General features: G+C 34.1%; 1 protein-coding gene across 1 annotated transcript in view; it reads right to left on the reverse strand.

The window, feature by feature from the left end:
• LOC106718518 (protein lap4) overlaps positions 1-18819 on the reverse strand; it is a 90955-nt gene that overhangs the window by 33882 nt on the left and 38254 nt on the right. The window contains exons 4-14 of the mRNA XM_045679214.1: positions 14888-15008; positions 13965-14257; positions 13488-13733; positions 12826-12995; positions 11646-11735; positions 10604-10710; positions 8906-9046; positions 6927-7094; positions 6538-6657; positions 5267-5416; positions 3293-3365 (exon numbers count right to left, since the gene is read on the reverse strand). Of these exons, the coding sequence (XP_045535170.1) occupies positions 3293-3365; positions 5267-5416; positions 6538-6657; positions 6927-7094; positions 8906-9046; positions 10604-10710; positions 11646-11735; positions 12826-12995; positions 13488-13733; positions 13965-14257; positions 14888-15008 (1679 nt within the window). The remainder of the gene's footprint in view (positions 1-3292; positions 3366-5266; positions 5417-6537; positions 6658-6926; positions 7095-8905; positions 9047-10603; positions 10711-11645; positions 11736-12825; positions 12996-13487; positions 13734-13964; positions 14258-14887; positions 15009-18819) is intronic.

The following is an 18819-nucleotide window of genomic DNA, read 5'->3' on the forward strand; positions in this document are numbered from 1 at the left end:
CATAAAAAAACTAGACATTGTTTCAATACATTTTAGCTCAAACATACGTCAACCCTTTTATAGCGTAACTCTAGGACTCGCGGATTTTTGACAAATCATGGTTATTAGACATTTATATGCGTAGGCTTACGAAATGCGGTCTTTGCCATTAAATAATGAAGTACTTATACCGAAAGCATTGTGGTGATACAACCAGGTTGACGTCAATAATATCAATCAGCGGCAGTCAAAGGGTTAAACACGTGTTTAATTAAACAGTTCGTAACAGTATTTTTTTTTTAAGTAATACAGTAAGTCTAATAAGCTTCATATGCCTAAAAACGCAACAGTATTCCATGTTTCACAAATATGCGACTTAAATAAATAGAACGTATTCGGTGTAATGTGTGTTCACTGTTTGGTGAAAAATTGTGTGTCAAGGATTTATAAACCATGTGCGATGTGATAATATTATGTTTGTACGCATTATCTGATTGTATATTAATGGGGACAGGTGTTTTTATAGCAGCCTAGTAATTATTATTCCATTCGTAGTCACAGTCAGGAAATTTTGTCGTACCTTTTTATTTATTTAATTAAATCTATTTAAATTCATATTTATAGATATCATCGAATCGATCAATTCTCTGTCTATCCAAGATGTGTTTGCAAATGCTTATTATTTCGTTAACGAGTAACTTTATTTCATTGCTTACCAAAAACAGCATCCAAATCCATTAATAGCAAGTATCAAATACTAGCAAGTTTTATAATAGCAGTGATTAAGAGATATAAGTTAATGGGAAATCAAAACAAAACAAACAATAACATTAGTTTGATAACGCGATTAGATTAAAAACACATAACATTATAAATATACGTATATTACATTGCATACCTATTTGATTTATTGAACCGGTTGCAAGTATTTATAAATACAATTTCGATGTAAAAATGATTGCGATTTATCAATATGCCGATTTATAAATTACACATGTTATCGTAAGGGAGTGGTGTTTGAAAAATTCCAAAAGCATTAGTGACAAATTACTATTTAGCATTCCCTATTAATAAACCCACTAAAAGTAATACAAAACTGATTATTTCCTAGCAAGATCGAGAAATTATGGCAGTAATGGTAACTAGCGTATTTCGGACGTGGGTAGAGTCGGGCAAGTTTGCTTCGAGGGCAGAGAAAGTACGGACAGGAAGATGACAGGGTACCAACCGCTATTGTCGGGTTAATAGAGCAAACGAGGGCTTCCGGGTGTGACGATTGCAACAATACAGAAGACATAGTTCCACGGATCACATGATATTCACAAGCAACTATTATAACTGCCGTGACCTTCGTATTGACAACGGTCGAGTAAATGTGACTTTAGAATGCTAACAAGATAATATTTATTCTCAGTGTATTATAAGTACTTTGTTTATTTGAAGTATTAGTAATGTTTTAACTAAAACTAATCAAGATGTTAATTACGTATGAAAATATTCCTCAATAAGGACTTGCTAATTGAAATAACAATAAAAAACGACGACAAACAATTGAATAATTCACGGAACACTGAACGCGACAAAGTGACTGCACAGTAACACTAAGACTTCCAGAATTTCATATCTATTGATTTTACTATTCGCACTCGATCGATATCGTAACACTTCGAAGTTTGGCACCGTACTATTTAGTTGAATGCAAAACCGAACTCTGCATAAGATCCTTCGACGAGCGTAGATAATGTAATTTCTAATGAATAACTCGCGCGATATCAAGCGACATTTATTTAAGTTTCACTGTGTAATTACCGCAGTAACGTTGTAACGTTGCTTATTATTAGTGAGTAGTGAGCACTCGCACGTTCTATGTTAGGCACATAGCGGAGTCCGCGTTCCAGATAAGCTGATAAGGCGCGATACAGATTTGATATCGCCGAAGCGAACATTGCGTATGAAATATTGCTTCATGTAGCCTGCGACAGACGTTAATGTAAACCATTGACAATAGATCAATCAGAGGTAAAGATATAAATACGAGTCGTCAATACCGTATATATAATAGTATCAAAATGTCACATATTTTGCAATTTAAAAACCTTGGATCATGTGTGAGAGATACGAGGTATTAAAATTAAAGCCAACTAAACAAAGAGGGTCAATTTCCCTACTTCATACTATCATAAATTGTAGAAGATTTTTTTTTTAAATGACGGGGGCAAACGATCTTCGGGAACACCGAGGTGATCATGAATACCGCACGACTACCACGACGATACGCTATACCAGAGGAACTGCATATGCGTTGTCGGCCTTTAAAAAAGAGATACGAAGATAAGAATACGCTCGCTTCTTGAAGAACCGAAATATTTTAAATTGTTGATCGAATTAGATATAAAAATATATCGATAACAGTAAATATTTTTAACATGCGCAAATGACGATACATGATTTTATCTGTTGATATTGCATGCAATTTCTATAACGTGACGAAATATTAAATATCTAGATAACAAAAAAAAAAAAATTATGAACATAGTTTCCTTTTAGTCTAGAATTTTTATATCGTAGAATTTATTTAAAAATTGTACAAACTAAATATAGCCAAAAAGTCACTTACGACGGATTGAGAACTATAATATGTCGGTATTCCAAACCGTTGAATTTAAAATGAAAAAGAAAGTTAAATGGTATTGAGAGCGTGAGTATATGGTCAATAACAGTACAGTGATAGTCTTCCTTCGTAATAATAATGTTTATAAAAAGTAATGACTACATTAAGCGGGAACGTTGGAAAGTTTTTAAGTTCTATGAGATCGGTATGCTCTTTGTTGAGTGAACTTTAGCCAACACGAAGTGCTCACGAACGTTTACAATAATATTGCAATAACTGTTTGTTAAACACTGGAAAAACTGCACTTTCTGCTGCTCTGCCTTAATGCCGTCGTGTGAAACTAACATCACGGCAGCGCATCATGCGCAATATGTTGCGAAACTTTTGCTTGCTTGAAATGCAGATTCATGTAGCTTACTGTGTTAATTAACTTTTCTAAAAATATTTAAAGTGATATTTAACCCATAGCTGATGTTTGTCAGTGGCTTTATCTTCTAAAGTGCTACCATCATATAGTCTACCATAATATTGTTTTTAAAAAGAACTACGCAAATATTTTCGTGTTTCTAAGACTCGCAGTAATGTTAAAGTTCTAATATGCGCATTATTGTAACATTATTTACGAAAATCAAGTGAAACAGTTACTGTATCAAGTGACACAATGTCAAGGTCAAACTAAAAATATAGTATTTGTAAACTCACCATCAGGCACGTCATCGACAGCCTCCTCTTCATCAGTCTTGTGTTCCTCCTGTTGTTCGCGCTTCTTGATCGCCTGCAAGAAAATATCAACTTAAAAACATTGCACTTAAGAATCACTATTACATTTAAAGCAGGCGTTTTTCTAACCAAACAAACATTTCGTAACGGCGTCCAACAAAACCAAAGCCAAGCAAGCAACAAACTTAACGGTTTTAATTAAAATCGATAAATTTATATAATCGATAATCGTGATCATACCCGCGCGAGCCATCCTCCTGCGGCCTTTAAGCACCTCATTTCGCGGTAGCAGGCGCCGGGGAATTTAAACGGCGCGATCTATTTAATATAACGGCGATATCGAGAGAGCGGTGGCATTTATCGATTAATATATTGAGGCAAAGCATCGGGAGCGCGGCGCGATGCGCTCATTTCTGCGAGTCTCTCGGAGGGTCTGCGTTGTGGTCGAGAGGGCCCGGGCACCAGCGCGTGACAGACGCACGCCGATTGCTTGCGCTCAAGACGCGTTCACAGAAATGTAACGTTTCGTCGTACGAAATCGTTCACTCGAATACTACTTGCTGCGCTACACTATTTCGAAGCAAAAAATAAGTGGATCGAACGTTTTTTGGTATCGAATTTAGTTTCTTGCTAAATGAAATACCCTTTTCAATTCGTAAGTTTGAAAGATTGTACCGTGAACGCCGCGCGATGCTTCTATGTCCGCACACGAAAACAACTGTCACGATGTACTCACAGATCTCACGAGTCTATTGTTTATACACTTTAATAGGGGATAAGAAATTTCGTTGCGGCTCGCGCGTCCGCTTTTACTGTTTCTCGCGGAGTTACATTTCTATATTATATTGCGTTTTCTTTATACAGAGACAACACGGTCACGACTTCATTTCATTTAATTTTACATACAAAACTATAGCATTTGAAACGTGTTCACTGGAACAATATCAGTAGGTTTATACTGTCATATGTTGTAGACCTACGTTTCCTACATCCACTATGTACTCTAAAAATATTTGGAATCATCATACCACGCGATTTATACAAGAATCCATAAACAGTAAAACATCACAAACAAAGAACAAAACACATGATGGAAAAAAACAACAAAGTAAAATTTGCACACAATGTTAGACCGTTAATATTTAACACTGGCAAGATTTAACCATTTCATTTTTAAAAAGGTTAACATGTAAGCATGTAAACAAAAAAACCATTACAATATGAGCAGACATGCATATAGCAGACTGATGAAAATGAAAATTTAAATCTGTTTTGAAAATATACATATTGCATGATGCGAGCATACTAATGATAATTGCTTCGTTATGAAAAGGATTATGGTTTGAATTAGTGTAATCTGCTTTACACTACTTATGTCGAGTTAATCGAACAGCTCAGTTTACACGTCTATTAAACACACCATTGAAGAACTGTTGTGCTTCATTCATAAACCACAATAATAATACAGTAATTTTTTAAAATCGAAAAAAAAAAAAAAACAATGCATAACTGTCACCATTGTAAATGATCTATGCAATATCTCTTGGATCAAAATCATTAGTCTGCTATTTAATAAACTGAGTTAAAAGTTTTGTACCATGCTTCATTATTATTTGTTTAGAAAAGTGTAGCCTGTAAAATATTATGTCTACACCAACACCTATGCTTTTTCATATGTTTAGTATAAATTACAACGGAGACATAATTGCAGCATAGTGTAGGTTTGTAACAGAAACTGCAGAGTTATAGCAAAACGTGTTGTTTGTTTATGATTAAGGGTTTAGATTGGAACCAGGTATAAGCTGCAACAGACACTACACTCAACTAGCCCGATCCCAAGCAAAATTTATTGACCTAACCTTATGTGTGTGTTATGAGTAAAGTGTAAGTATAAACAGAGACGGCATCTATTTATGTGTGTTATGGTAATAGTTTAAGTTGCGACAGAGACCGCACCTGCGCAATGAGGTCGCGAGCGCGGCTGGCATCAATGTGGCTAACGCGCTTGTTCTTGAGGTGGTGCGGCGTGTCGCGGCGGTGCAGGCGACCCGCGCGCACTCCGCCCTCCTCCACTCCCTCGCGCCACGCCACGCGCCGCCCACCGCGCTACCCCACCACACCACACCATACATATACCACTACCATACCATACAGCTACACCACGGGCGAGAGTTCAACCAACACAATCATTACTAGATAAACCATTACTTATTCCATTCAAGGAACTGGTAACTAATTCTTATCACTCAAGGTTTAGTTGTCATGAACTCGCGCGGTCAATACAATTTCCCCAAATCAACCACGCTTGCAATTCTAGGAGAACCGGTCTCTGCATATTTCATAAAAAAAATGGAACTTAAAGACGCTAATTACTGGTTCATATATCTTTTAACTTATATTTAGTCAGCGGACTACATTCATAATTTAAATAATTAGAACAGGGACATTGTTGATTTAACGCTAGCCACATTAAGAGGCTTATTTGACCTCTCAATGAGCTGTTATTATCCTCTTACGTTGATAAAAGTACACACATACAAATTATAGCACAAGTTGCGATATACCTATACAACAATTTTTTTTTATTTTTTTTAGTTTCATCGACAGTTTCAACGTGCAAGATTAATTCCTAACAGTTCTTACAACAAGAGAAATCAATAACGATAAATTGTAAGGGTTATTAACTTTATATTATGATTTACCTAGTACTGCAAGCGTGTTCCGAACATAATATTTTCGCAATTACTAACTGGAAATTGACTTGCAGCATTACCTTTTATTCAACGGAAACAATTTTTGCTTATAATTGCAAAAAATGCGAAATAAAAGTAAAATTTTGCCACACCAAATGTGATTTGTCGTTAGTAATTACCAAATTAGTTTTACTTGTTTCCTGTGTTAATTATTATTTTATTTTGTTAATAAATTAATATTATATCAAAAGCAAAATTTACAGTATTAGTGACTAGAAAGTGTTCAATTAGAACACTATTGTTTTTCAAATTAAAGACCCCCAAATATTCGACCGATTTTAGATTAATTTCCAAATCACAAGCGCCGGTGACTATATCATTTATTTACCATTGACTTAATAATATTTTTGACCTGTTTAAATTTGAAAATGTACAAATATTTTCATGTTCTGACAAAAAACATAAATATAAATATAATAAAGTCAAACGCGCTTACGACTAACAAATGCACACCAATAATATGTAATCTCCTACCTCCAATTCGTCAGAATCTTCATTATCATCGTTCTCGTCTTCCGATGATTCCTTTTCTTGTGTTTCCTGGTCGCTGTCGTCGTCCTTTGTAATTTCGGGCGGTGATTGTGTTTCAACAGGCTAAGTATATCATATATTTAAATCAATTCGATATGTCAGTTTGTCACATTAGTTGTAATTTTACTACGACAGGGTAATAATAACTCGCTAGCCTGTAGTAAAGGCAACGAACCAGGGTTCCATATGCACATACTTATATAAGTGAGAACAAGACACTGCAACGCCCAATAACTATTTATCTTGGGGGTCGCAGTTTTTTTTATGAGAAGTTTCGCTTTACATTTCTAATCCGGGAGTCATAACCAAGCAGCCAATTATAATTTACTAACTTCGGTTGTGTCTGTGGTGGTCTCGTTGTCGGGCGGCGACATGGCCACTCCGTTGGTGGCGGGGGGCTCCTGCGTGGTCTGCTGCTCCGGCGACCGGCCCGCTAGCAACTTGTGAGCCTTTAGCTTCAGTTCCTTGGGGTGAGGCGTGTTCTGACGCACGAACGGTGTCTGACAAATGAATATTAACATTTACATCGACAACTCTGTTATCAAATAAAAATTACTAGAATGCATGCACATGCTGGGATAAACATACTATGAAATATATGAATTAAGAAAAAAGCTAACACTTGAAATGACTTATTTCTTTTATATTGACCTGGCATCTTGCTTATCAGTTTATGAACATAAAACCACGTTTGTTTCGATTAGTATGACAAATGCCATATAAAAATATTTAAAAGCGATAAAAAATAAATTAAGATGTCCATTCCTACTATAGGTGATTTAAACAATTATTCTAAAAATAAATTAAATAATGACAACAATAAAATTAATACTAAAACATAGACATTCTACTAACTATATTTTTTTCTAAAATACAACGAATAGTATTATAAGGAACTCTATAAAATGTCCCACCCGAAAAATATGATTAAGCCTATTAAAGGAATGTGTCATAATGACATCGTACAGGATATGATATCACACGCGTCCTCACCTTCGCAGAGAGTCGACGTCTGCCTACTGATACACTAATCTACTCTAAGTGCAGTTCAAACAGTGCTCTGTGTAAGTCTTAGAATATTCTAGATTGTGCGCTGATTGTTGTACCAATTTTTTAGTTTTCTGTAACTATCTGCAGTTTCAGAAATCGACACTAAGGCCTCACATAGTGCCCAATTAAGCAATCCGAGTGCGGCAGTACGTACAATCATTAATAACATTTACGCTGTAAGTACTTCTATAAAGTAAAAATAAAGTGAACTAAATACTTTAAAACTAGTTGATAAGAGCAATAGAATTTTATAATATACACAACTGTCGAAAGCAGATATTTTTTTCTTTTTAAAAAGCACATATGTGTTTTATAAGGAAAAGATAATTTCTACACTAATCTAATAGATCTAAGTGCATTTTATTATCATTGATTGCACAAACCGTTTCAGTTTGCAAAATAAACGGTTAAATTATAATAAAAACTACATTTTGCTAATGCAAAAACTGCAACAAAATAATATATGCTAAATTACATTTCAAAATAAAGAAATATATAAATAACACGATCAAGGCATCTTAAGAAATAGTATCTCATATTAGGTATCTATTACTTTTTAACACGTTCAGAACCAATGTAATTTTAACGTCAGGGTAGTCAGTGGCATTGAAAGTGTTAATGAATGAAAAACAAATTACAATATAAACTTAGAACATAGAATAATGATACAAAATACTTAATTATAATCTATAATCTGAAGTCTATTTCCAGCGACAACATTGCGGTTCTACGGAATCGAAGACAACATTCAGGATCAAGCGGTAAAAGGTAACGTGGGTTGCGTCCACAACAAATCCTTATTTTTTTTTGTAACATATTTCTTTACTTTATTTACGATATTCATAAAAATAGTTTGTATAATGTAAACACAAGTGTGTAAACACAAGATACATAGAACTAAATTAATTGATAACATTTTTATCAGATATGCATTTCAGTTTGTTTTAACATGCAAGCCTTAACCAATGTCAGGCAAATATAAGTAGACCGGTTCATTTAAAATATTACTTGTTGAATACGTTCACGTGTTAAAGTGAACTCGTGAGTCCGAAAAATTGAAACATTTTTCTTCATCTAAGAACAAAAACCTACAAAACAAAAAATATTGGTCTATTACGGTCATTTTGCGAATGCATCCCACGAAAATCTAGTATAGAAGTTTTCAAACATCTTGGCGGCTCGGAATATCGTAGAGGGAGAGAGAGCACAGCGCAGCGCACAGATGACCATGAGCCGCCAAGATATTTGAAAAAACATATACCTCATTGAGGTTAGTTAATGAGGAGAGTCGCTGCAAAGACGTCCTGCGCTGAGAGACCAACTTGCGCACCGCACTGAGCGGCCGCCGCAGACCGCTCAGGGAGAAATCTGAACTCTCACTCTCCTCCTGTATCGATGGCACCTTCGAACCAAATGTTAATTATCCACAAACAACAAACGACTACAACAACATATGAACAACAAGAAGACTCGATGAACAACAATATAACTCACAACGAGAGACTACGAATTTTCCTAAAGTATTATCCTGGAAAACCTCTCTTCCTTCCACATTAATTCATCAACGTTTGCTCGTCTTATATCACATTTTGTGTAATTAAACAAAATTTAGTTGTGTAATTATTTTTAACCCTATATTTTAATATATTTTAATCCGTAACTATAACATGTTTAGTTTTGACTGTCACAAATAAAAAAAATACAAGAGATAATTTATAAAAAAATGATATTTAAATTACTATATTTAAAATTTCTTAAACCAGGCCAATCATATCATAATAAGGGACCAATTTAAAAACTAATAAAAAAATATTTACTAATTTTTTTTTAAAATCCTTATTTTTAACTTTATACCGTTTATTTGATACACTATATAAATGATAGTAGTTTTATCTTATTCCTATGATATTTTTGGTTATTAAAAGAGACAAGTTATTGTTAAAGCAGTTGTAACTCTATGATCTCATGTTTGATAAAAAAAAAAACTTTGTTCTTCAACTCTACAAAGACATTTATCTCATTGATTTCCATGCCCTTTCAAAGATAGCAGTAAATTGTAAGGTTTGTATATTTATAATACAAAGTGGTTTAATTAATGGATTTTTTTACAAACGAGTAGGAAACAAAAGCAAGTTAAGTATTTAAATACAAAACATGTACACAACATGATAACACAATAAAGGGATATTTAATATTTAGTATGAAATATAAATAATTATAAAACACACAAAAAATTAGGCACAAAACACACAAAATTTAAATATACTAGCGCACGCCTGATATTGTATACTTTTATGTAATACTTGATAGATTCTTTTTGGAAAAAGAACAAATAAATACATTTTAATAAAATAATTATAAAATAAAAATAAAAATGCGAAATTAAAATGAATTGAATTGAAAATGGCGATGACCTTGAGAGTGCGCTAGCATTTAATCCATTGTATTAATACAAATAACAAATAATTAAAATTATAGAAAAATCCAGTTAGTAACAATTCATAACACAAAGTAACAAAATTAATAATACAAAATAAAACAATAATAGTAAGACAAACTTTATTAAATTACAATAAAATAAACTTTAAAACAAATAATACTGTTCAATCTGTTGTTGTTATACACTGTACAAAAAAAAATTGTTTAACATAATTTGTGCAAATTGAGGATTTAAATACACATTGCATTTACAAAACAATAAAATTTCTAGTATATTTAAATCTCCCATACAAAGGAAAACTTACTCTAATGCTACAAGAAAAGAGCTCATTGCGGTATAAGCTCGGTGTCTCGAGCAAATACGTACTTTGCTCCTAAGCCAGGATCTAGTTTTCCTACAACTATCTCTGACGCGTGTATTAAAGTTGTGTATTGCTGGCACATATGACAATGTTCGTGGGAAGCGAGTGACGCCGGAGCGCTTACGTAGTGTGAATAAGTAACAACAGCATAGCCTCACCTCTCTAGCTTCGGAAACGTCTTCTGTGAACTTGACGGAGTGAGTCCTCGATGCTTCCTTCTCCTCCCAGTCATCATCAGAGTCGTGGTCGCGAGATGCGCTCGATTCTGTTAAATTGTACAAATATTATTACATTTTGTACTTATGTATTACAAGAAAATAAATCATCCACTATATTTGTCAATGCTAGTGACTGTGAAAGTGCAGCCAAACGCAAGTCACAAGAGGTCCAAAATTGTATGTATACTACGTATAATGTATTAAAACATTTTCTTTTATGAATGACTATTTTTTGGTGAAAATACATACCGGGAGCACATTACTGAAGTCAATTAGGATTTTGTTACGAATACAACCCTTTCTAATACATAGAGCAACACAACAACGACAAACATAAAAACATGAATAAAGCAGACAAAATACATTTAATTAAATATCCTAACAGAAAGTGACTTCAATGATAAAAATGCTTCCTATCTCACGACAAAATAATTAAATTGTGAAATACTCTTGAATAGATAGTTATAACACATTAGGCCACTCTATGTTCCTAAAATTCTTTTTGTGTTTCCTCTTACAAAGATTTAAGTAAAACATCTAATTTAGCTCTATAAATAACTTATAGTACGTAAGCATTTTACTATCACCAGTGCGGTTGTGCTTAACAAAAATTGCGTGAAAAATGCGGGCAAAGAAAAAAAGAATTCTCCTATCCAATAATTGATATTTATAGAATAAATGAAGTATATTTTGATATCTGTATTTATAACTGTAGAAATTCACTGCCATGACACTTGGATAATAAATATTGTCATTCCTTTTAACAAAACAGAAACAACAATAATATGTGCCAATGAAAGTGTCAAGGCAGTTAAGTTTAAGGTATATGTCTTTTCAAATATCTTAGCGGCTGACCTTGAGCTGTGTGCAGCGTAGTACCCTCTCCCCGCTACACTTAAAAAAGTATTCTGAGCAGCGACTAGTAAGATGTTCCGAGCCACCAAGATATTTGAAAACGTGTATAACACTCAACGGTACTTACCTCTTATCCTATCTAGCTCCTGTGACTGTGAATTAAATCTGTGATCCCTGAACCACGTTACACTGCCGACCTCTGACGTGTGATCCAACTCTAATTTTGTTGTGACAAGTGTAGAAAGTATTTGTTTAGTATATTTACACGGCAAAAACAAAAACAAAACTGAGACACGGCTGCTTATATGACCTGATTTATATTTCCATAACACTTTTTAAAAAGTATAGAGTAATTTTAACAATTTTATATACAAAATAATGAAATCATCTCTCTTTGACCTTGTCCCACTTACGTAGGGTCGGTGCACCAGGTTTCCGTCCTCCAAATTAATCTGTCTTCCGTCATCTCCATTGTCACCCCCTTCTTGATCATGTCACCTTTCACGCAATCCATTCATCTCTTCCTAGGCCTACCTCTACTCTTTGCCACATGCGATTCTTCCCTCCTCGTAACATACCCATACCACGCTAACCTTTTACTTCTCAATTTTTCTACTACCGGTAAATAGATAAGATAAAGTCTTATAAGCATCCGTGGTAACTCGCACAATGAAACAAAAGCATAAAAAGCACAAATAAAATATTATACAACGGACAAAATACTTAACATTTACAACATTTAGCATACTACTTGTATCATTTTAAACTTGTATTAACTTTAATTCACATACCGTCCTATTAATTTCTCTTTCGGATGATGGTCGACAGAACTAGTCTATAAACTAATAGTCAACTATGATGTTACTTAATACTGGAAGTAAAGATTTCTTGATTTGCATAAAAAGTTCACAACTTCAATATAATCATTTACTTTGTTCAGGATTTTAAATTCAATGTGATTTTATCAGAAAATAATTATTTAAATACATATTCAATTATGTTAAGGCTGCTCAAAATATAAACATAACCGATATTTAGTATGCTAAATGGCGTCCATACCATACAATGTTGTATTCATACATTACACTATAAACAAATACTTCGAGAAATTAATATCGTACTAATATGGTACGTACCACAAACTTCGGTATGACTAAACTGGTACGAAATTTAAAACAGAGATAAAGTACAGTTAGAAATACATAAAGGGGGGCTAGTATATGAAAACAACATCGTTAGGTCAAACACGACACCAAAAGCAAACGAAAACAAAAACAGCTTTATGTGCAGTACAATAAGGTTCATACCTGGTTGTTGTGTGTAACTGAGCTGGGGTAACAAGAAGCAAGTGAGGACGTTCTCCCCTGTCGCCTCGTCCCTGTCCGTCTGGAAGGTGAGGAGAGGCTGCGCTTGATTCTCTGACAACCACACCGCTTTCAGTTCCAAGTTCACCAAGGTGTACGGTAAGTATTGTAACCTGGAAAATAGAAACAAAAAAGTTAATACAAAAAAAAACTAGGAAAATTTCGTTTTAATTTAATTTGTATAGAGAAGGAAGGAGACATGTTTAATTTTAATAAGATAAACATTATCCTGCAGTTATCACTGTTTTGCATTGTCAAGAGTCAATCATCAACTAAATCTATGTCAAATATTTTATGTCGTTTGTGTGTTTGTTTATTACTTGTAATACGAACAAATATAACTGATTATTCCTAATACTTATTAGACTTTAAAATATCTAGAATTTTATAAAAATATAGCTGTCACCCGCGACTCCGTCCGCGCGCAGTTAAAAAAACTAAATGGGGGGGGGATATGAAAAATAGATTTTGGCCGATTCTCAGACCTACTGAATATGCTCACAAAATTTCATGAGAATCGGTCAAGCCGTTTCGGAGGAGTTTAACCACAGACACCGCGACACGAGAATTTTATATATTAGATTGCAGATTTGATACAAACTTACCGATTGCCGCTGACATCCAGAACATGTAAGGATTTACAATTCCCTAACTCATTGGGCAGTTTTGTCAGCTTATTGTCCCTCAAACTCAATACACCCAGCAGCGTCATATTGCCTATCTCCATAGGTATATCTGCTAATGAATTTCTATCCACATTCAATACTGTCAGTTCGTTGAGATTGCCTATTGATTTCGGTAGCTCCATTAGGAAGTTCTCTGTTAACACTAGCTCTTGAAGGTTCGTGCATCTGGAAAATTGTTACTTAAATCATTACTATGAAAGAATAACTTAATATTAAGTAATTAAGATATAGGAGTACTATAATAAGCGTCAAGTTGCATTATCAAATTAAATTAAAAACTAGACCTGGTAGTAACTATTGTTATCACTTAGAAAATAAAACTAGAAACAGTGTAACACAAATATGTTTATTAACTCTTACCAACAATGAAAGTAAGCAGATTAGAACTTGACTTACCTTCCGACATTTTCGTTTAATGTATGCAATCGGTTCTGATCTAACTTCAATATGGCCAACTTAGACAGATCTCCGATGCCATCCGGCACAGTTTCGAGCATATTCTGTGACAGATGCAAATCGGTCAGAGAGCAAAGGCCTCCGATTTTCTCCGGAAGTTTCTCCAACTTGTTCTCGCTGACGTCCAAACATATAAGCGCCTTGAGGTTGCCGATCTCCGGTGGTAAATACTGCAGTTTGTTGTGATCTAGCCATAATTCTTCTAGTGCTGGTAACTCACCGATGAACCCCGGCTGAAACAACAAACATTTAATTTATTATACCTCGCCTTGTATGTAAAACCAGTTTTTATTTAAATAGAGTCGAAAATTTTGGGTTTTTATTTTTTGAATGTCTTTCTCCGTGTCCTCTGAACTTGTATTGATTGATATATGAATTTCATTAAACATTGTGTAATTACTATTTAATAATTTATTTAACTAACCCTAAAAAACATTTTAATGTAATTTAAATTTTACGCGTACAATTCAATTATTTTTCTATACGGTTTGAGTAATAGGAAGTTTTTAATTTCATTTCAAGTCGTGCTGCTATTTATTACGAATTCACTCCCACAACACGACAATCTAACAACAATGCAGCGAGCATTTTAAACTTTTAATAATAATGAACCTTTTGTTTCCTTTTAGTACACTTCAAAAAATTAAAACTTTATACGGAATATTATGAAGTCCGTCCCATTTATGCCTGGTGTACTTTTCAAAGCATTGTAAAATAATTTGATGACAATTATTTAAAAATATAAACATGTTTATAAATCACATAAAGTAGCTATAACTTAGCTTAGCTATACTTAGGATAACTTTAAAAGAAGCATAATGTTTTGCTGAACATTACTTTATTCTAAAATAAAAAAAACTTACCAACTCCTCTATTTCATTGTCGCCCAAATCTAACCTTTCCAATTTGGTTAGATTTTTAAGTGACTCCGGCAAAGATTTGAGCAAGTTCTCCCTCAGCTCAAGCGATTGTAATGACATCAGGCTGGAAATAAACATTTAATTTGTTAAACACAATTAACTGGCTGAAAACAATTTATAACCTGTCGGGATTTTCACACAACAAGCATTGACAAGAATAAGTATAAAATGTATTTAAAAATATTTATAAGTATAAGTATCGGAATGCCCTAAAACTTACTAACACCTAAACTAATCCAATGATTTAGTAATTGGTACTAAATTGTTGCTATTCTACGCATTAGACATTTCATGATTATAACTGTTGCTGAACGTTAAATCTTTCTACAAATGTACCGCATATTAAAGCATAAAATAAAATATGCCGAGTTCGTTATTATAGTTCAAGAGGAATATAGTTGTAACAATGTAAGTGTAACAGCTTTAATAAGCCTTGGAAGTGAATTTAACTAAAGCTAATAATAAGAACAGTAAATATAGGCCAAGAGCATACTTCACCACGTAGTCCGATACACAGATATCTCGGTTGTTTCAGTTAATTAGTACAATTTCTGTTAAATTAACAAACGTACGCGAGTTGTGGTGATCCATATGTGGATCCATTTACCGTTGGTTTCTGAGACAAAAATCTGTATGAAACATATCGTCATCCCTGTCATTATCTTTGACCAAACAGAGATAACTATACGTATTAAAACGAATTTAGTTTCAGAAACCCACGGTTACAGAGATTACATAAAATTTTTTTTGTAAACAAAACCAAATGAAGGCAAATAAATGAGACTGCTTTAAGTTGAATACAGTTACGTGAATGCAGTAGTAACGTACTTGTGGGAAACCTTACAGCAAAACGACGAGAAAAGTACTCTTTTCTAATTAGTTAATGTTGTAGTTACGTGGCGGACTTCAGTGTTTTCCCCAGCTATGCACAACAACTGGGGTATTTTGTTCCCACCTATAAAACACAATGTAATAAGGCATATTAATTCTATTAAGCTATTTCAAAATTTTCGTTCAACGTTGTTTTTGAGGGAAGAAAAAGTTAATTACTAATTAATTTAATTGTTAATATAATACAAGTAGTTAATTTGGTTTAAGCCATAATCAACATCTACCTCGTATAAGTTTGTTAAAAAAATAAACGTGGTTTTAATTTTATTCATGTTATTTGTACATCGTGCTCATTTAAATCCTTTTATTTGAACATTAAACGTTCCATGTACACAACTAGATGAACGAATACAAATTATAAGTTGATTAAAATCAGACCAAACATGATTTTTTTTATATCACAAACCATTTCATTCTGTAAATTGTCTTTTTTCACTTGATAATTTAAAATATCTCAGAAAAATATTCGTACATTTAATAATAACTCTCGCAAGTGACTACTTCGGGCCGAATGAAAAAAAAAACGTAGCCTATGTATCTTCCAGTCTATGTTCTATATCTATGCCAAATTTCAGCGAGATCCATGCAACCCTTATGGAGATCGCTTCCAACAAACATCCCTCCATACATACATCCAAACATTCCCATTTATAACATTAGCAAGATTACTGATTTAATGTAAAGTATCTAGAGTGCAACTTCTATTTTAATTTTTCTTTGACGCAGTTAAAGTTAGTCATGGTGTTTTCTTAATAAACTGCGCTTCGGTTAAATCGTACGTCGTATGCGCTTTGCATAACAATATCGAGCACCGTCATGACTAATGGACCGTATTAGGATTCATATATCAAAATAACTTTTTTGTAGAACGCCTTGGCCTAATAATCTGAAGGTTCGTCATAGCGTGACATTCTATATGTTGTCCAACTTGGAAACAATAGAGTGACAGAGACATCGCCGTATTCAAATAATGACTGCTGCGATTATGCGTATGACTCATTATTCGTAAATTAAATGATAAAAGTATCAAATATTGTCGGTATTGTTTATAAGGGTAGTTATAAATAAAGTATAAATAAATCAGTATGCATCTGAAAGTCGCAGCTTTATTACGTCTCCCTTGTCGACATGGCGCAGTCGGTAGGATTATCGATTTAAAGTTTAAAAGTAAAAGTGGACAAAATATTGTGCAGTTATAGTGAGAAATTAGCGACAAATAAAATATAGGAACATTAAATAACAATCGTGTAACAAAAAAATGGAAGCCGTACTCCCTCCACCGTCGCCATTTTGTTATACTAATAATTTGGACAATTTAACATCAGGAAACTTATCGGAAGAGTGGAAAAAATGGAAAAGTGCATTCCTTATTTATTACGAAGCCTGTGAATTAGCGAAGAAGAGTGAAAAAGTTCAAATTAATATATTTTTGCATTTGGTTGGCGAACAGTGTAGGGAAGTATACAACCAATTTAACGAGACTTTTTCAAATTTAGGGAGACTAATAGAAAAATTTGATAACTTTTTCAAGGCCAAAAAGAATATTACAGTGCTCAGACATCAATTTTTTACGCAAGAACAACAAGATAATGAGTCTGTCGAACAATATGCTTTTCAACTAAAGAAAATGGCGGCAAATTGTGAGTTTGCGAACTTGTGCGACGACCTCATAAGGGACCGTATAATTTGTGGGATTACAGATAATTCATTAAGAGAACGTTTGTTAAGAGAACCGGATTTAACTCTTCAAAAAACATTAGATATATGTAATCTTGCCCAAATATCAAAAGTGCAAGCTGGAACAATTAAATGTAAAACCGAAGAAAATAATGCATACGAAGTAAACAAACGTAATGAAAATAAAGACATCTGTTATGAAAACTACGAGTGTGACGCAATGTGGAGATTTCAGCGTGCGGGCGCAGCGGAAGCAGGGCGAGCGCGCGGGCGCGGTGTTCGCGGCGTGCCATGGCGCGGCGGTACATCGCGGCGTTGCCAGCCCGCACGCCCCGGCGGCGTTTACGGCATGCATTCTGCGTCAAACAATTTTCGTACTACGTCTTCGACGTTTAATAACGAAAATGTAAATTCGAACAATAAGTATATGAGACGTGATAACAGTTCAAAGTGCATGAAGTGCGGCATAACTCATGGTTATAATCAGTGTCCAGCGTACGGAAGGAGATGCCTTAATTGTAACAATTTAAATCATTTTTCGCGAGTATGCAACAATGTGTACGAGGTGCAGTCGGAGTTCCCACAGGCTGACCAGTCCCCTGACCAGGTAATTTATTATTTTCATGAACCCAATAGCAAATGGTGTGTAGATTTATTAATAAACGGGAATGAAATTCAATTTAAATTAGACACAGGGGCTGATGTGAATGTGCTGCCTAGAAGATATTTACAAAAGATAGGTATGACAAGTGACAGTCTAATGAAAAGTGCAGTTAAATTACGCGGATATTCCGGCGGGGACATTAAAGTTGTAGGTCGGTGTAACATAAAAGTCAAGTACAAGGATGTTAATTACATCTTAGATTTTATTATAGCCGATGTAGATTCGCCACCAATTTTAGGTTGTCAATCCTGTCAGGAATTAAATTTAATAAAACTGACATTAGCAATAAGTAAACAAAGTAATGATAATTTTAAGGAGAAAATTCTGCACGAATATAAAGACGTATTTGAAGGTTTAGGATGTATGCCAGGTGAATACAAAATAGCTATAGATAAATCCGTCCGTCCGGTTGTTCACGCACCGCGAAAGTTGCCTGTGGCCATTAAAGAAAAGGTAAAAAATAAATTAAATGAGATGGAAATGCAAAAAATTATAAGTAAAGTAGAAGGGCCGAGTAATTGGGTGAGTAGCATGACTGTCGTACGGAAACCAAACGGTGATTTACGTATTTGCTTAGATCCTAAGGATCTTAACAAAGCAATTAAAAGGGAACACTTTCACTTACCCACGCTAGACGAAATCA

The sequence above is a fragment of the Papilio machaon genome, chromosome 9, assembly GCF_912999745.1.
Source record: "Papilio machaon chromosome 9, ilPapMach1.1, whole genome shotgun sequence".
NCBI lineage: Eukaryota > Metazoa > Arthropoda > Insecta > Lepidoptera > Papilionidae > Papilio > Papilio machaon.